This window comes from Neolamprologus brichardi, chromosome 7, assembly GCF_056152115.1.
Source record: "Neolamprologus brichardi isolate AB-2024 chromosome 7, ASM5615211v1, whole genome shotgun sequence".
NCBI lineage: Eukaryota > Metazoa > Chordata > Actinopteri > Cichliformes > Cichlidae > Neolamprologus > Neolamprologus brichardi.
In genome coordinates, this window is record NC_142110.1 from 14,994,115 (window position 1) to 15,013,581 (window position 19,467).

The 19,467-nt window shown below is 41.4% G+C and overlaps 1 protein-coding gene across 1 annotated transcript in view; it reads right to left on the reverse strand.

Moving 5' to 3' along the window:
* Window positions 1-19,467, reverse strand: part of LOC102785690 (mucin-2-like) — a 38,003-nt gene that overhangs the window by 11,528 nt on the left and 7,008 nt on the right. The window contains exons 22-29 of the mRNA XM_087844604.1: window positions 19,254-19,399; window positions 18,611-18,844; window positions 18,360-18,516; window positions 10,934-11,086; window positions 10,662-10,720; window positions 4,010-4,268; window positions 3,398-3,880; window positions 2,796-2,938 (exon numbers count right to left, since the gene is read on the reverse strand). Coding sequence (XP_087700730.1) covers window positions 2,796-2,938; window positions 3,398-3,880; window positions 4,010-4,268; window positions 10,662-10,720; window positions 10,934-11,086; window positions 18,360-18,516; window positions 18,611-18,844; window positions 19,254-19,399 — 1,634 coding nt within the window. The remainder of the gene's footprint in view (window positions 1-2,795; window positions 2,939-3,397; window positions 3,881-4,009; window positions 4,269-10,661; window positions 10,721-10,933; window positions 11,087-18,359; window positions 18,517-18,610; window positions 18,845-19,253; window positions 19,400-19,467) is intronic.

Genomic DNA, 19,467 nt, shown 5'->3' on the forward strand with positions numbered 1-19,467 from the left:
GAATGAGTTGGTGTTGTAGTCTGTGTTCCACTTGTAGTTGTAGAATGAGTTGGTGTTGTTGTAGTAAAACCTGTTGTTGTAGTCCAGCTTGTAGTTGTAGAATGAGTTGGTGTAGTAGTCGGTGTTCCAGTTGTTGTTGTGGAATGAGTTGGTGCTGTTGTAGTCGTTGTTGTAGTTGTAGAATGAGTTGGTGTTGTAGTCGGTGTTCCACTTGTAGTTGTAGAATGAGTGGGTGTTGTAGTCGGTGTTCCAGTTGTGGTTGTAGAATGAGTTGGTGTTGTTGTAGTAAAACCTGTTGTTGTAGTCGGTGTTCCACTTGTAGTTGTAGAATGAGTTGGTGTTGTAGTCGGTGTTCCACTTGTAGTTGTAGAATGAGTTGGTGTTGTTGTAGTCAGGGTTGTAGTTGTAGAATGAGTTGGTGTTGTAGTCGGTGTTCCAGTTGTGGTTGTAGAATGAGTTGGTGTTGTTGTAGTAAAACCTGTTGTTGTAGTCGGTGTTCCACTTGTAGTTGTAGAATGAGTTGGTGTTGTAGTCGGTGTTCCACTTGTAGTTGTAGAATGAGTTGGTGTTGTAGTCGGTGTTCCAGTTGTTGTTGTAGAATGAGTTGGTGTTGTTGTAGTAAAACCTGTTGTTGTAGTCGGTGTTCCAGTTGTAGTTGTAGAATGAGTTGGTGTTGTAGTTGGTGTTCCAGTTGTGGTTGTAGAATGAGTTGGTGTTGTTGTAGTAAAACCTGTTGTTGTAGTCGGTGTTCCACTTGTAGTTGTAGAATGAGTTGGTGTTGTAGTCGGTGTTCCACTTGTAGTTGTAGAATGAGTTGGTGTTGTAGTCGGTGTTCCAGTTGTGGTTGTAGAATGAGTTGGTGTTGTAGTTGGTGTTCCAGTTGTGGTTGTAGAATGAGTTGGTGTTGGTGTAGTAAAACCTGTTGTTGTAGTCGGTGTTCCACTTGTAGTTGTAGAATGAGTTGGTGTTGTAGTCGGTGTTCCACTTGTAGTTGTAGAATGAGTTGGTGTTGTTGTAGTCAGGGTTGTAGTTGTAGAATGAGTTGGTGTTGTAGTCGGTGTTCCAGTTGTGGTTGTAGAATGAGTTGGTGTTGTTGTAGTCGGGGTTGTAGTTGTAGAATGAGTTGGTGTAGTAGTCGGTGTTCCAGTTGTTGTTGTGGAATGAGTTGGTGTTGTTGTAGTCGTTGTTGTAGTTGTAGAATGAGTTGGTGTTGTAGTCGGTGTTCCACTTGTAATTGTAGAATGAGTTGGTGTTGTAGTCGGTGTTCCAGTTGTTGTTGTAGAATGAGTTGGTGTTGTTGTAGTAAAACCTGTTGTTGTAGTCAGTGTTCTACTTGTAGTTGTAGAATGAGTTGGTGTTGTAGTCTGTGTTCCATTTGTAGTTGTAGAATGAGTTGGTGTTGTTGTAGTAAAACCTGTTGTTGTAGTCCAGCTTGTAGTTGTAGAATGAGTTTCTGTAGTAGTCGGTGTTCCAGTTGTGGTTGTAGAATGAGTTGTTGTTGTTGTAGTTGGGGTTGTAGTTGTAGAATGAGTTGGTGTTGTAGTCGGTGTTGCACTTGTAGTTGTAGAATGAGTTGGTGTTGTAATCTTTGTTCCACTTGTAGTTGTAGAATGAGTTGGTGTTGTTGTAGTAAAACCTGTTGTTGTAGTCCAGCTTGTAGTTGTAGAATGAGTTGGTGTAGTAGTTGGTGTTCCAGTTGTTGTTGTGGAATGAGTTGGTGTTGTTGTAGTCGTTGTTGTAGTTGTAGAATGAGTTGGTGTTGTAGTCGGTGTTCCACTTGTAGTTGTAGAATGAGTTGGTATTGTAGTCGGTGTTCCAGTTGTTGTTGTAGAATGAGTTGGTGTTGTTGTAGTAAAACCTGTTGTTGTAGTCGGTGTTCTACTTGTAGTTGTAGAATGAGTTGGTGTTGTAGTCTGTGTTCCACTTGTAGTTGTAGAATGAGTTGGTGTTGTTGTAGTAAAACCTGTTGTTGTAGTCCAGCTTGTAGTTGTAGAATGAGTTGGTGTAGTAGTCGGTGTTCCAGTTGTTGTTGTGGAATGAGTTGGTGCTGTTGTAGTCGTTGTTGTAGTTGTAGAATGAGTTGGTGTTGTAGTCGGTGTTCCACTTGTAGTTGTAGAATGAGTGGGTGTTGTAGTCGGTGTTCCAGTTGTGGTTGTAGAATGAGTTGGTGTTGTTGTAGTAAAACCTGTTGTTGTAGTCGGTGTTCCACTTGTAGTTGTAGAATGAGTTGGTGTTGTAGTCGGTGTTCCACTTGTAGTTGTAGAATGAGTTGGTGTTGTTGTAGTCAGGGTTGTAGTTGTAGAATGAGTTGGTGTTGTAGTCGGTGTTCCAGTTGTGGTTGTAGAATGAGTTGGTGTTGTTGTAGTAAAACCTGTTGTTGTAGTCGGTGTTCCACTTGTAGTTGTAGAATGAGTTGGTGTTGTAGTCGGTGTTCCACTTGTAGTTGTAGAATGAGTTGGTGTTGTAGTCGGTGTTCCAGTTGTGGTTGTAGAATGAGTTGGTGTTGTTGTAGTAAAACCTGTTGTTGTAGTCCAGCTTGTAGTTGTAGAATGAGTTGGTGTAGTAGTCGGTGTTCCAGTTGTGGTTGTAGAATGAGTTGGTGTTGTAGTTGGTGTTCCAGTTGTGGTTGTAGAATGAGTTGGTGTTGTTGTAGTAAAACCTGTTGTTGTAGTCGGTGTTCCACTTGTAGTTGTAGAATGAGTTGGTGTTGTAATCTTTGTTCCACTTGTAGTTGTAGAATGAGTTGGTGTTGTTGTAGTAAAACCTGTTGTTGTAGTCCAGCTTGTAGTTGTAGAATGAGTTGGTGTAGTAGTTGGTGTTCCAGTTGTTGTTGTGGAATGAGTTGGTGTTGTTGTAGTCGTTGTTGTAGTTGTAGAATGAGTTGGTGTTGTAGTCGGTGTTCCACTTGTAGTTGTAGAATGAGTTGGTGTTGTAGTTGGTGTTCCAGTTGTAGTTGTAGAATGAGTTGGTGTTGTAGTTGGTGTTCCAGTTGTGGTTGTAGAATGAGTTGGTGTTGTTGTAGTAAAACCTGTTGTTGTAGTCGGTGTTCCACTTGTAGTTGTAGAATGAGTTGGTGTTGTAGTCGGTGTTCCACTTGTAGTTGTAGAATGAGTTGGTGTTGTAGTCGGTGTTCCAGTTGTGGTTGTAGAATGAGTTGGTGTTGTTGTAGTAAAACCTGTTGTTGTAGTCCAGCTTGTAGTTGTAGAATGAGTTGGTGTAGTAGTCGGTGTTCCAGTTGTGGTTGTAGAATGAGTTGGTGTTGTAGTTGGTGTTCCAGTTGTGGTTGTAGAATGAGTTGGTGTTGTTGTAGTAAAACCTGTTGTTGTAGTCGGTGTTCCACTTGTAGTTGTAGAATGAGTTGGTGTTGTAGTCGGTGTTCCACTTGTAGTTGTAGAATGAGTTGGTGTTGTTGTAGTCAGGGTTGTAGTTGTAGAATGAGTTGGTGTTGTAGTCGGTGTTCCAGTTGTGGTTGTAGAATGAGTTGGTGTTGTTGTAGTCGGGGTTGTAGTTGTAGAATGAGTTGGTGTAGTAGTCGGTGTTCCAGTTGTTGTTGTGGAATGAGTTGGTGTTGTTGTAGTCGTTGTTGTAGTTGTAGAATGAGTTGGTGTTGTAGTCGGTGTTCCACTTGTAGTTGTAGAATGAGTTGGTGTTGTAGTCGGTGTTCCAGTTGTTGTTGTAGAATGAGTTGGTGTTGTTGTAGCTGGGGTTGTAGTTGTAGAATGAGTTGGTGTTGTAGTCGGTGTTCCAGTTGTGGTTGTAGAATGAGTTGGTGTTGTTGTAGTAAAACCTGTTGTTGTAGTCCAGCTTGTAGTTGTAGAATGAGTTGGTGTAGTAGTCGGTGTTCCAGTTGTTGTTGTAGAATGAGTTGGTGTTGTAGTTGGTGTTCCAGTTGTGGTTGTAGAATGAGTTGGTGTTGTTGTAGTAAAACCTGTTGTTGTAGTCGGTGTTCCACTTGTAGTTGTAGAATGAGTTGGTGTTGTAGTCGGTGTTCCACTTGTAGTTGTAGAATGAGTTGGTGTTGTTGTAGTCAGGGTTGTAGTTGTAGAATGAGTTGGTGTTGTAGTCGGTGTTCCAGTTGTGGTTGTAGAATGAGTTGGTGTTGTTGTAGTCGGGGTTGTAGTTGTAGAATGAGTTGGTGTAGTAGTCGGTGTTCCAGTTGTTGTTGTGGAATGAGTTGGTGTTGTTGTAGTCGTTGTTGTAGTTGTAGAATGAGTTGGTGTTGTAGTCGGTGTTCCACTTGTAGTTGTAGAATGAGTTGGTGTTGTAGTCGGTGTTCCAGTTGTTGTTGTAGAAGGAGTTGGTGTTGTTGTAGTAAAACCTGTTGTTGTAGTCGGTGTTCTACTTGTAGTTGTAGAATGAGTTGGTGTTGTAGTCTGTGTTCCACTTGTAGTTGTAGAATGAGTTGGTGTTGTTGTAGTAAAACCTGTTGTTGTAGTCGGTGTTCCACTTGTAGTTGTAGAATGAGTTGGTGTTGTAGTTCGTGTTCCAGTTGTGGTTGTAGAATGAGTTGGTGTTTTTGTAGTAAAACCTGTTGTTGTAGTCGGTGTTCCACTTGTAGTTGTAGAATGAGTTGGTGTTGTAGTCGGTGTTCCACTTGTAGTTGTAGAATGAGTTGGTGTTGTTGTAGTCAGGGTTGTAGTTGTAGAATGAGTTGGTGTTGTAGTCGGTGTTCCAGTTGTGGTTGTAGAATGAGTTGGTGTTGTTGTAGTCGGGGTTGTAGTTGTAGAATGAGTTGGTGTAGTAGTCGGTGTTCCAGTTGTTGTTGTGGAATGAGTTGGTGTTGTTGTAGTCGTTGTTGTAGTTGTAGAATGAGTTGGTGTTGTAGTCGGTGTTCCACTTGTAGTTGTAGAATGAGTTGGTGTTGTAGTCGGTGTTCCAGTTGTTGTTGTAGAATGAGTTGGTGTTGTTGTAGCTGGGGTTGTAGTTGTAGAATGAGTTGGTGTTGTAGTCGGTGTTCCAGTTGTGGTTGTAGAATGAGTTGGTGTTGTTGTAGTAAAACCTGTTGTTGTAGTCCAGCTTGTAGTTGTAGAATGAGTTGGTGTAGTAGTCGGTGTTCCAGTTGTTGTTGTAGAATGAGTTGGTGTTGTAGTTGGTGTTCCAGTTGTGGTTGTAGAATGAGTTGGTGTTGTTGTAGTAAAACCTGTTGTTGTAGTCGGTGTTCCACTTGTAGTTGTAGAATGAGTTGGTGTTGTAGTTGGTGTTCCACTTGTAGTTGTAGAATGAGTTGGTGTTGTTGTAGTCAGGGTTGTAGTTGTAGAATGAGTTGGTGTTGTAGTCGGTGTTCCAGTTGTGGTTGTAGAATGAGTTGGTGTTGTTGTAGTCGGGGTTGTAGTTGTAGAATGAGTTGGTGTAGTAGTCGGTGTTCCAGTTGTTGTTGTGGAATGAGTTGGTGTTGTTGTAGTCGTTGTTGTAGTTGTAGAATGAGTTGGTGTTGTAGTCGGTGTTCCACTTGTAGTTGTAGAATGAGTTGGTGTTGTAGTCGGTGTTCCAGTTGTTGTTGTAGAAGGAGTTGGTGTTGTTGTAGTAAAACCTGTTGTTGTAGTCGGTGTTCTACTTGTAGTTGTAGAATGAGTTGGTGTTGTAGTCTGTGTTCCACTTGTAGTTGTAGAATGAGTTGGTGTTGTTGTAGTAAAACCTGTTGTTGTAGTCGGTGTTCCACTTGTAGTTGTAGAATGAGTTGGTGTTGTAGTTCGTGTTCCAGTTGTGGTTGTAGAATGAGTTGGTGTTTTTGTAGTAAAACCTGTTGTTGTAGTCGGTGTTCCACTTGTAGTTGTAGAATGAGTTGGTGTTGTAGTCGGTGTTCCACTTGTAGTTGTAGAATGAGTTGGTGTTGTTGTAGTCAGGGTTGTAGTTGTAGAATGAGTTGGTGTTGTAGTCGGTGTTCCAGTTGTGGTTGTAGAATGAGTTGGTGTTGTTGTAGTCGGGGTTGTAGTTGTAGAATGAGTTGGTGTAGTAGTCGGTGTTCCAGTTGTTGTTGTGGAATGAGTTGGTGTTTTTGTAGTCGTTGTTGTAGTTGTAGAATGAGTTGGTGTTGTAGTCGGTGTTCCACTTGTAGTTGTAGAATGAGTTGGTGTTGTAGTCGGTGTTCCAGTTGTTGTTGTAGAATGAGTTGGTGTTGTTGTAGTAAAACCTGTTGTTGTAGTCGGTGTTCTACTTGTAGTTGTAGAATGAGTTGGTGTTGTAGTCTGTGTTCCACTTGTAGTTGTAGAATGAGTTGTTGTTGTTGTAGTAAAACCTGTTGTTGTAGTCCAGCTTGTAGTTGTAGAATGAGTTGGTGTAGTAGTCGGTGTTCCAGTTGTCGTTGTGGAATGAGTTGGTGTTGTTGTAGTCGTTGTTGTAGTTGTAGAATGAGTTGGTGTTGTAGTCGGTGTTCCACTTGTAGTTGTAGAATGAGTGGGTGTTGTAGTCGGTGTTCCAGTTGTTGTTGTAGAATGAGTTGGTGTTGTTGTAGTAAAACCTGTTGTTGTAGTTGGTGTTCCACTTGTAGTTGTAGAATGAGTTGGTGTTGTAGTTGGTGTTCCAGTTGTTGTTGTAGAATGAGTTGGTGTTGTTGTAGTAAAACCTGTTGTTGTAGTCGGTGTTCTACTTGTAGTTGTAGAATGAGTTGGTGTTTTAGTCTGTGTTCCACTTGTAGTTGTAGAATGAGTTGGTGTTGTTGTAGTAAAACCTGTTGTTGTAGTCCAGCTTGTAGTTGTAGAATGAGTTTGTGTAGTAGTCGGTGTTCCAGTTGTGGTTGTAGAATGAGTTGTTGTTGTTGTAGTTGGGGTTGTAGTTGTAGAATGAGTTGGTGTTGTAGTCGGTGTTGCACTTGTAGTTGTAGAATGAGTTGGTGTTGTAATCTTTGTTCCACTTGTAGTTGTAGAATGAGTTGGTGTTGTTGTAGTAAAACCTGTTGTTGTAGTCCAGCTTGTAGTTGTAGAATGAGTTGGTGTAGTAGTCGGTGTTCCAGTTGTTGTTGTGGAATGAGTTGGTGTTGTTGTAGTCATTGTTGTAGTTGTAGAATGAGTTGGTGTTGTAGTCGGTGTTCCACTTGTAGTTGTAGAATGAGTTGGTGTTGTAGTCGGTGTTCCAGTTGTTGTTGTAGAATGAGTTGGTGTTGTTGTAGTAAAACCTGTTGTTGTAGTCGGTGTTCTACTTGTAGTTGTAGAATGAGTTGGTGTTGTAGTCTGTGTTCCACTTGTAGTTGTAGAATGAGTTGGTGTTGTTGTAGTAAAACCTGTTGTTGTAGTCCAGCTTGTAGTTGTAGAATGAGTTGGTGTAGTAGTTGGTGTTCCAGTTGTAGTTGTAGAATGAGTTGGTGTTGTAGTTGGTGTTCCAGTTGTGGTTGTAGAATGAGTTGGTGTTGTTGTAGTAAAACCTGTTGTTGTAGTCGGTGTTCCACTTGTAGTTGTAGAATGAGTTGGTGTTGTAGTCGGTGTTCCAGTTGTGGTTGTAGAATGAGTTGGTGTTGTTGTAGTAAAACCTGTTGTTGTAGTCCAGCTTGTAGTTGTAGAATGAGTTGGTGTAGTAGTCGGTGTTCCAGTTGTGGTTGTAGAATGAGTTGGTGTTGTAGTTGGTGTTCCAGTTGTGGTTGTAGAATGAGTTGGTGTTGTTGTAGTAAAACCTGTTGTTGTAGTCGGTGTTCCACTTGTAGTTGTAGAATGAGTTGGTGTAGTAGTCGGTGTTCCACTTGTAGTTGTAGAATGATTTGGTGTTGTTGTAGTCAGGGTTGTAGTTGTAGAATGAGTTGGTGTTGTAGTCGGTGTTCCAGTTGTGGTTGTAGAATGAGTTGGTGTTGTAGTTGGTGTTCCAGTTGTGGTTGTAGAATGAGTTGGTGTTGTTGTAGTAAAACCTGTTGTTGTAGTCGGTGTTCCACTTGTAGTTGTAGAATGAGTTGGTGTAGTAGTCGGTGTTCCACTTGTAGTTGTAGAATGAGTTGGTGTTGTTGTAGTCAGGGTTGTAGTTGTAGAATGAGTTGGTGTTGTAGTCGGTGTTCCAGTTGTTTTTGTAGAATGAGTTGGTGTTGTTGTAGTCGGGGTTGTAGTTGTAGAATGAGTTGGTGTAGTAGTCGGTGTTCCAGTTGTTGTTGTGGAATGAGTTGGTGTTGTTGTAGTCGTTGTTGTAGTTGTAGAATGAGTTGGTGTTGTAGTCGGTGTTGCACTTGTAGTTGTAGAATGAGTTGGTGTTGTAGTCGGTGTTGCACTTGTAGTTGTAGAATGAGTTGGTGTTGTAATCTTTGTTCCACTTGTAGTTGTAGAATGAGTTGGTGTTGTTGTAGTAAAACCTGTTGTTGTAGTCCAGCTTGTAGTTGTAGAATGAGTTGGTGTAGTAGTCGGTGTTCCAGTTGTTGTTGTGGAATGAGTTGGTGTTGTTGTAGTCGTTGTTGTAGTTGTAGAATGAGTTGGTGTTGTAGTCGGTGTTCCACTTGTAGTTGTAGAATGAGTTGGTGTTGTAGTCGGTGTTCCAGTTGTTGTTGTAGAATGAGTTGGTGTTGTTGTAGTAAAACCTGTTGTTGTAGTCGGTGTTCTACTTGTAGTTGTAGAATGAGTTGGTGTTGTAGTCTGTGTTCCACTTGTAGTTGTAGAATGAGTTGGTGTTGTTGTAGTAAAACCTGTTGTTGTAGTCCAGCTTGTAGTTGTAGAATGAGTTGGTGTAGTAGTTGGTGTTCCAGTTGTAGTTGTAGAATGAGTTGGTGTTGTAGTTGGTGTTCCAGTTGTGGTTGTAGAATGAGTTGGTGTTGTTGTAGTAAAACCTGTTGTTGTAGTCGGTGTTCCACTTGTAGTTGTAGAATGAGTTGGTGTTGTAGTCGGTGTTCCAGTTGTGGTTGTAGAATGAGTTGGTGTTGTTGTAGTAAAACCTGTTGTTGTAGTCCAGCTTGTAGTTGTAGAATGAGTTGGTGTAGTAGTCGGTGTTCCAGTTGTGGTTGTAGAATGAGTTGGTGTTGTTGTAGTAAAACCTGTTGTTGTAGTCGGTGTTCCACTTGTAGTTGTAGAATGAGTTGGTGTAGTAGTCGGTGTTCCACTTGTAGTTGTAGAATGAGTTGGTGTTGTTGTAGTCAGGGTTGTAGTTGTAGAATGAGTTGGTGTTGTAGTCGGTGTTCCAGTTGTGGTTGTAGAATGAGTTGCTGTTGTAGTTGGTGTTCCAGTTGTGGTTGTAGAATGAGTTGGTGTTGTTGTAGTAAAACCTGTTGTTGTAGTCGGTGTTCCACTTGTAGTTGTAGAATGAGTTGGTGTAGTAGTCGGTGTTCCACTTGTAGTTGTAGAATGAGTTGGTGTTGTTGTAGTCAGGGTTGTAGTTGTAGAATGAGTTGGTGTTGTAGTCGGTGTTCCAGTTGTGGTTGTAGAATGAGTTGGTGTTGTTGTAGTCGGGGTTGTAGTTGTAGAATGAGTTGGTGTAGTAGTCGGTGTTCCAGTTGTTGTTGTGGAATGAGTTGGTGTTGTTGTAGTCGTTGTTGTAGTTGTAGAATGAGTTGGTGTTGTAGTCGGTGTTCCACTTGTAGTTGTAGAATGAGTTGGTGTTGTAGTCGGTGTTCCAGTTGTTGTTGTAGAATGAGTTGGTGTTGTTGTAGTAAAACCTGTTGTTGTAGTCGGTGTTCTACTTGTAGTTGTAGAATGAGTTGGTGTTGTAGTCTGTGTTCCACTTGTAGTTGTAGAATGAGTTGGTGTTGTTGTAGTAAAACCTGTTGTTGTAGTCCAGCTTGTAGTTGTAGAATGAGTTTGTGTTGTAGTCGGTGTTCCAGTTGTGGTTGTAGAATGAGTTGGTGTTGTTGTAGTAAAACCTGTTGTTGTAGTCCAGCTTGTAGTTGTAGAATGAGTTGGTGTAGTAGTCGGTGTTCCAGTTGTTGTTGTGGAATGAGTTGGTGTTGTTGTAGTTGTTGTTGTAGTTGTAGAATGAGTTGGTGTTGTAGTCGGTGTTCCACTTGTAGTTGTAGAATGAGTTGGTGTTGTAGTCGGTGTTCCAGTTGTTGTTGTAGAATGAGTTGGTGTTGTTGTAGTAAAACCTGTTGTTGTAGTCGGTGTTCTACTTGTAGTTGTAGAATGAGTTGGTGTTGTAGTCTGTGTTCCACTTGTAGTTGTAGAATGAGTTGTTGTTGTTGTAGTAAAACCTGTTGTTGTAGTCCAGCTTGTAGTTGTAGAATGAGTTGGTGTAGTAGTCGGTGTTCCAGTTGTCGTTGTGGAATGAGTTGGTGTTGTTGTAGTCGTTGTTGTAGTTGTAGAATGAGTTGGTGTTGTAGTCGGTGTTCCACTTGTAGTTGTAGAATGAGTGGGTGTTGTAGTCGGTGTTCCAGTTGTTGTTGTAGAATGAGTTGGTGTTGTTGTAGTAAAACCTGTTGTTGTAGTTGGTGTTCCACTTGTAGTTGTAGAATGAGTTGGTGTTGTAGTTGGTGTTCCAGTTGGTGTTGTAGAATGAGTTGGTGTTGTTGTAGTAAAACCTGTTGTTGTAGTCGGTGTTCCACTTGTAGTTGTAGAATGAGTTGGTGTTGTAGTCGGTGTTCCACTTGTAGTTGTAGAATGAGTTGGTGTTGTAGTCGGTGTTCCAGTTGTGGTTGTAGAATGAGTTGGTGTTGTTGTAGTAAAACCTGTTGTTGTAGTCGGTGTTCCACTTGTAGTTGTAGAATGAGTTGGTGTTGTAGTCGGTGTTCCAGGCGTAGTAGTTGTTGTGGTTGTTCCACAATGAGTTACACATCTTTGTATGTCCTCATTAAAATACGGCGTGTCTTTTCCACACTCAGGGTAACAACCTGCATTAATGAAAAACAAAGACATTGTTAAGTTACAGCAATTTAATATACTGATTTCATTTTCTTGTTTTTATTAAAAAGTTCTTGAAATGTAGGACAGTGGTCCAACTAGTTTCACAGTTTTTTAAATAAATGAGTGAAGTGGGGATTTGCTACCTTTCATGTCTTCAGTTCTCACCTTTAACACAATCGAATATATACATATATGCTTACCTTCAAGTTGGTGTATATGAAGGGAGTGCATATATTTAGTACAAATTCCTTCCGGATTGTCACAGGTCTTGAGGCAGTGATTGGAGTTGTTATGACACATTTTATAGTGCCATGTGCATTCACCTGGTTTATTGTAGTAATCACAAAATACAGCTAGAAAGAAAAAAACCAACAGAAATGTGTGTAAATGAAAAAGCAAGCTTAAGCCTATTTACTAGATGCTAGTTTTCAATAAATCAAATTAAAATAGAAGACCTGATGTACATTTTTTAAAAATGTTAATTAAGTATGAATCTTATGACCTTATCACCTCTTAAAAATTGTCAGTGTCATATTTTACAAAAAACCCCATACACACAGACACACGCCTTTGGAACTTCAGGTCAGGGGTTCCTGACTAGAGATGGACCAATCCGATATTACGTATCGGTATCGGTCCGATACTGACCTAAATTACTGGATCGGATATCGGCGAGAAATAAAAAATGTAATCCGATCCATTAAATATAAAAAAAAGCACCTCGGAAAACTTGCAACATGGCGTAACTCGGCTCATAACCGTAGCACTCGGAGCAGTGTGCTCACGTGATAGAGCGGCTGTGTGTATTTGTAGCCTCGCTACCAAACCAGCATCTCATCTCCGAGGAAGTTTTCCCAGAGAGAAGTAAAGCAAGTGTGTAAGTTCATCTCTGATTGTTTGTAAAGCATTCCCACATTAAGCTTAACAACCAATATATGGAGCGACTGCCTCTCTCTCTCCCTCTCCTGCTGCTACTTCAATCGTGAAACTGCTTAATGATCAGCTGAACGGCTTTTCTGTCGGGAGTCCGTCTCTCTTCTTTGTTTTTGGCCCACTTTACACCAGAAAGAGGAAACCAGCGGCTGAGCAACAGCAGCACGTTTAAGCTTGATAAGCTGTTGTTAGAATTTATTTAATATTACTTTCTACACCAGGATCTTTTTCTACGTAGCTGACGGCTGGTAACTGTGCAGGGGCGGATCTAGCAAAGTTTAGCCAGGGGGGCCGATAGGGCATTAACAGGGAAAGGGGGGCACAAAGACATACTTTTCTTTCTTATTCTCATCTAAAATGTCTAGCTTTTAATTATTTAATAATTATCTGAATCTTACACCCAAAGTTTTAATCTGATGTAAAATGTATAGAAGTCCATTACTGTACATAGTAACTGTTAAGTCTAATAAACCCTAGTAAGCTATACTACTTTTTCCTTTGGGAAGATACCGTCTGTGCAGTCTGCAGTTCTGTTGAAGAAAGATGTTGAATCTATTTAATTATTCTTGAAAAATAATTTATTTCTGTGAATTTTTTTTCTTCACCCTGCATCAAATTAAAGTTGATTACATCGATTAAGCATCATGGAGGTGGAGGGTGGGGGGTGGTTCCCTATTTTCTTTTGCTGGGAGTTTGCAACACTATTAGTTAGGTTGCTTAATATTTCTGCTAAGTACTCTTTAAAATACCAAAATAGGGAGGATTGAGTAGGTTTAAGTTTATTAGATTGATCAGTGTTGCTGAACTATGAAATATTTGGCGTGCAGTGTATTTTTTTACATACAGGTGTAACAGAATAGCTTTAGTGTTGTTGTTTATTTAAACTTGAGTATGAACTTATACAAAATGCAGCAAGATATTAAAAAAACTGTTTTATTGATTAGAAAACACACTATATCGGATTCATATCGCTATCGGCAGATATCCAAATTTATGATATCGGTATCGGACATAAAAAAGTGGTATCGTGCCATCTCTACTCCTGACCAGGGTATATGAATCTGGTAAGGGTCCCTAGCCCTTCCTGTCATATTCGGGTCGAATCTGACCAATTTAGAAATTTAAAAACTCATAAATATTGTGTTTTATATCCGATTGTCTCAAGGTCTTATAACATCCTCCACGCTATGCACTTGAACATTTAAAAGTGATGAAGACCTCTTTTGTTGAATTTTGAGTGTTTTAATCAACTATGTTACATCTGTGGTGTTCCATAGAAAATGAATGGCACAGTATGTACCACCGGCAGATAGAGGAACTGGCTGACATCCAGATATACTTCCAGTAACAGGACAAAGCTGGACTGAAAGACAGCACAGAGGCAGCATGGGAACAAACTCTAAGTATAAGATCCAGAGAGGAAGGGGTCAACCACACCAGGCAAGACTCCAGGTGCAGGTTGTGTAAAGATGTCGCTGACACAATCTGGCACTTAACAGGAGGATGCTAGCAGGGAGGGCATACACAGAATGTTATAACCAAGTGGCTGGCATAGTATAAAGGAACATCTGTGCAGAGTATGGAAGTTCCAAGTTTAAAATGCAGATACAGACAGAAACTGGTGATGGTTAACCAACCCGATGTAGTAATGTGCTAGTGGTTAATCGGAGCACTCAGTGCCATGACCAGCAAGCTAGGCGAATGGCTCCAGCAGATCCCAGGAGTGGCCAGGAGTGGAGGCCCTGGCAGATCCCCGGCTCCCAAGACTAGCAATTGGGAGATGGAATGTCATCTCTCTGAAGGACCCTGAGTTAATGCATGAGGTTGAGAAGTACCAGCTATATTTAGTCGGGCTCAACTCAATGGATGGCTTGGGCACTGGAACCAGTCTCCTGGAGAGGGGCTGGACTCAGTCTGGAGTTGCCCTGAGTGTTAGAGGCGAAGGTGGCTTGTTGAAAGTACGTTGGGGTTTCTCCCGGTGGACGAGAGGGTTTGTTTCCTGTGCCTTCAGGTCGGAGAATGGGTCCTGACTGTTGTCTGTGCTTTTGACTGACGGTTCAGAGTACCCAGCCTTCTTGGAGTCTCTGGGCAGGGTGCTTGAGGGTGCTCCACCTAGGGACTTTGTTGTCCTACTGTGAGACTTCAGTGCTTATGTGGGCAATGCAAGTGAGACCTGGAGGGGCTTGATTGGGAGGAACAACCTCCTGGATCTGATCCCGAGCGGTGTTTTGTTGTTGGACTTCTGGGGAAATCACAATTTGTCCATAACAAACACCATGTTCGAACATAAGAGTGTCCATAAGTGCACGTGGCACGAGGACACCCTAGGCAATAGGTCGATGATCAACTTTGTAATCGTATCACCAGGCCTGTGGCCATATGTTCTGGACACTCAGGTAAAGAGAGGGGCTGAGCTGTCAACTGATCACCACCTGGTGGTGAGTTGGATCAGGTGGTTGGGGAGGATGCTGGACAAACCTGGCGCACCTAAACAGATATAGTAAGGGTGTGCTGGGAACACCTGGCAGAGGCCCCGGACCACAAGATCTTCAACACACACCTCCGGCAGAGCTTCAACAGCATTGCGAAGGAGACTGGGGACATTGAGTGTAAGTGGACCGTGTTCAGCACCTCCATTGCCAAAGCCACTGCACTGAGCTGCAGCTACAAGGTGGTTGGTGCCTGCTGTGGTGATAACTCCCGAACCAAATGGTGAACACCAGAGGTGAAGGGAGCCACCAGACTGAAGTCCTATTGGGCTTGGTTAATCTTGTGGCACTTTGGAGGCAGCTGATAGGTACCATCAGGCTAAGGGGATGTGGCTCAGGCAGTGGATGAAGCAAAAACTCAGGTGTGTCGGAGGATTTTGGAGAGGCCATGGAAAAAGACTTTTGGACTGCCTCGAAGAGGTTCCACATCAAAAGTGGCCAGTTGAGGTAGTTTGGACATCTGATAAGGATGCCTCCTTGGTGAGGTGTTCTGGACATGCCCCACTGGGAGGAGGATCCAGGGCAGATCAAGGACACGCTGGGGAGATGTTATCTCTCTGCTGGCCTGGGAACACCTTGATGTCCCTCCTGACTAGGGATGGGTATCGTTTAGGTTTTATCCGATACCGGTGCCAAACCGGTACTTTTGAAATGGTGCCAGTGCTTAAACGGTGCTCAAACCGGTGCTTAAAGAATGGAGAACACAAAATTGGTCCAAAAACCTCTCATGTTCATCTGTTTTTTTGTAAAAAGATAACAATGTTAGCCTTTTCTGCAGCTATGGGGCATATATGGTATCACTCTTGGCTGGAAGCAGTGCTTAAACAATGGAAAAAACACAAACTTTGTCCAAAAACCTCTCATGTTTAACTGTTTCCCACTTCTTTGGTCATTTTAGCCTTTTTGGCCAGGGTGAAGGGAGTATCTGCCATCAAACAAGAAGACAGCCGCATGTAGCTATGATGGTGTATGCTAGTTCAAATTACTGCATTAATGTAATCATGTGGTTAGCCTACTCAACGTAAATTACACACGAACAACATTAAGCTACTCACGCAGAGAAGAATGGCTGCTGCTGCCATCATCATCCGTCATCATTTCTGCTACACTGGCAGTGCTAGGGGCTAGGACTCTACTCTTCGGGTTTTTGGGGAATGTTGCTAACTCCGGTGCAATAACAGGCAACCCACCCGCAGTAGATGTGCTCGGTGTGAGGTCTTGCAGCAAGCTATCAAATACGGCGCGTTTCTCGGCTTTTAAAAAAAACGCTATGGGTCGCCAGGTGTTTCATCAGATTCGAGGAGTTACCTCCTTTGCACAGTATCACCTTAAAGCACTTGTTGCAGGCTGCTGAGTTTGCATCTTTTGCTGTGAAGTACAGCCAGACTTTTGACTGCTTCGCCTTGGGTGTTTTTAATCTGTAGCTCTGCTCTAAAAGAACGTATGTACCTGGACCTGCCTACTATCCTCGGAAAGGTAAAATGATTGGCTAGAATCTAAAGTGTATCACAGCTCAGGAAAAAAAAAGCACCGAAATAAAGCACTGAAATGTGCGCTGCTTTTCGGTCTGGTTACTACCGTTTATGTCAGAACCGGTGCCATCATGGCACCGGATACCGGTACCCATCCCTACTCCTGACAAGCTGGAAGAGGTGGCTGGGGAGAGGGAGGACTGTGCTTCTGTGCTTAGGCTGCTGCACCTGCAACACGGTCTCAGATAAGTGGAAGATGATCGATGGATGGATGGCTGGCTGGATGGTTTGTGTGTGTGTGTGTTTTCCCATAGTCTATTGCAGGGGTGCCCAATCCCAGTCCTCGAGAGCTACTGTCCTGCAGCTTTTGGATGCATCCTTGTTCCGACACAGCTGAATCAAATGAATGGCTTGTTATCAGGCCTTTTCCAAACTTGATGGCATGCTGAAGAGGTAATCAAACATTTGATTCAGCTGTGTTGGAGTAGGGATGCATCTAAAAGCTGCAGGACAGTAGCTCTCGAGGACTGTGATCTTGTGCTATATAAATAAATTGAATTGAATTGGAACTGAGAATGAGACAGTATATGAAGTAATTAACAAGTGTGAAAATAATCAAGATAATTTAACAAACAGGAAGTCAAGGCAAGACACCAGCAAAAACTATTAAAATAACAGAAAAATAATAAAAGACACCTACTAAGCACAGAGACAAGAAAACTCATGCTCAACATAGATAAGGACTCGGGGGAGGCAGGAATAATACATTTAGCCACAAACCAAAAAATACAATAATTATAAAACTGAAATGTGTCACAAGAATAATTAACCCAAAGCAAGAATCTCAGATTTTAAGTTTAAGATTAAAAAATAGACAAAAATCAAAACTTTGTACACTAAAGCAGCAATACAATCTAAATAGGAACATTCACCAGTTAGTGCTGTCAGCGTTAATCTTGTTATAATGATGTTAAAGCCATAACCGCATTAACGCTGCAAGCAATGTTCCCTCTAAGCTGCGCGCGTGCGCAATTGCGCACTGCTGGCACAGTCTCTGCACACCAAAAATCTGCAAAAAAAATCAAACCTGAATTGAAATTAAAATTAAAACTTTAACAATTCTGTTTTGCAGTTTTAGTCAGTAAGTGACTGGCTGCTCCCGAATGGGATTAGAACGATGCCACCTTATCCCAAAGCGGTGTGGCTGATCAGGAGTGAAGCCACGTTAATGACAACGTGTACAACCATTGGAGAATTGAGCAGAACAATTGACTGAAAAAGTGTGGACTATACCACAGGCCACGTAAAACCAGAGTTATGATAAAAAAAAATATGCAATGCTTTCTTTTTTCCTGAATACTATCGTTGTTGATATTTACTGTGGGAAGAAATGGTACAAACTGTGTTTTATAAGGAAAACGCTCTAAACACTCTCCGCCTGTGAGGAAAAACAACCCCCGTCCCCCGCCCTTTCCTATTGGTTGAACCCATGTCGACCAATCAAAACATGGCATTTAGTTGTTAAGAAACGGGAGGAAGTTTTAGGAGTTACGGCGGTGTTTTGATATGTGAGAGATTTGCGAAGTTTAGCGCAAATCTTGTGTAGTTAGTGTGTAGTGTAGTCAGTAGTTTTGTTGTGTGTCAGAACAATGAGGCGACTGCTGAATGTTACAGGTGTTATAGGAGTGATACATCTTCTTTTGTCAGGCCTGCAGGTATCAGGCTGTTGTTCTCCTTTATCTCATAGTGGACAGAAATTATTTTTTGGAGTGGCACAAGTAATTTTTGTGGCATCAGATTTGATGCAGAACAGCTGATTGTTCTGTAAATAGTTTGACATGTTTATTTAAAAAACCACCTTGGCAGCATTTTTAGGTAAACAGCTACAAAAAACTTTGTTGTTTGCAAAACTCAGTAACATTTTTGAATAAGTAACTATGTAATTAATCGCCCAACACTGGTCATCATATACTGTATTTTGCAGACAGAGAGTTACAAGACTCTCTCCCAGACCACAGACCCATACTCATAATACAAGTCAGAGCTTTATTTAAAAAAAAGAAGAAGAAAGTTTTTACTTCCAATAGTGTTAACATGCTACACAGGTCATGAACAGGATTTTTTTTTAAATTTTCATTGTAAGTGGGCTAAAGCTCTTAAATAAAAGTAGTCTAACATAAATGTAAATGCTGTGATTTGATAATTTTAATAAACCATGTAACGTGGATGGATTGGATGCTGGCGTGACCACAGTCCACACGTCTACTGTTTCTCACAGTGGTCCAAGGGATCGCTCAGGGAGCTAACTTAACGAGCTAACTGAGCTAACACGGTGACGCTGTGCAGCCCCATGCACGTTAGCATTAACGGAGTACTTGCCGTGTTAATGCGGTTATGGTGTTAATGTCAATTTAACAAGATTAACGCTGACAGCACTATCAGCAATATTAAACAAGAAGCCAAACCTGAAGAACATACCTATGGCATGACGACAACAGTGCCTTTGTTCTATTTTTTTTCCTCTTATATCTAACGTATAACCGATGACTTAACATTTTTTTAAATTTAAATTTACACATGTATAGAGCTCAGCTCAGTTCTACTGTATATTAGAACCTGCTTGATTCCCAGTAATGAAACAAGTAGTAAATATATTTGTTAATTAAAATTTAATCAAGTCTATAAAAAGCTGAAATGTCATTTTATTTTGTGAGTGAAGAATAACTACTTACGACAGATCTCTGGAGTTCTCCATGCAACACAAACACCGGCCTCAGCACAAGCCTGAGCATAAGCTGCAACCGCTGTGCAGAAACATTCACAGTCTCCTCCTTTGTCACAGGTACACGCGTCTTTCACACAGTTTTCATAAAATGGAAGGTGGTCTACCTATTTAATCACGAAAAATGTATTAAAAATATGTGACAATATGTATGCTAAAATTAGCCATAGAACTCATTTGGACAAATTACAAACATATTACCATATAGTGGCATTCGTTAAATGTGTCTTTTATGATATGACACATAGTTTTTGCCCAGTTTTCTCTGGGTGCTGATGTACAAGTTTCAAGATCAGCTGTCTGATCTGGGAAATTGCTGTACAGTTTCCAGCTGTTTGCAAACTCTAGTGGTTTGCTCACTACCAGCTGACCCTGGGTAGTGAAGTCATTCTTCGCATTACCATCAAAATTTCCACACAGGCCACACACCTCCCCCTGAAGAAACAAAAGAAGTTCATTGCTTTTTTTTATAACACATGACATGTGTTCCATAAAGTATGTGTTCTGACTTTCACATAAAAAACAAGATGTGTATTTAAAGATAAAGGTTTATTTGACTCTTTCAGGAAGGGCCTAACAAAAAGGGAAAAGGGATTTCATTCTCACAAATATGCACTTGTAAATTGTGGCAGGGGTGTGGTCTTTGGCCTGCTGCAGCGGAGAAAGTAGACACACAGTCAATTTATGTACCTGTGCACCTATTCTCCTCGCCTCTGCACAGCCCCAAGAGCTCACTGTGATGCTTTCTCCGCTGCAGCAGGCCAAAGAACTCCCGCTGCCAGAGAAATGTTTTCAGATATTACATTACATACATGCAATAATTCATTTTTAAACTGTCACTTACAGAGTACTGTGGTTCCAGTCGGATTTTAACTGTTGCTTTATGATCCGATATAACTGTTAGACCAATGTCAAATTCAACGACCAGATAGAAACCAAGCTTCCTTTTGGTGTACTGAATCTCAGTACCATTTGGAGAAATGACGTCCCCTTCATTTTCAGAATCAAAATCAGAATAAGAATACTTTCTTAATCCCTAAATAAAATATGTGGTTACA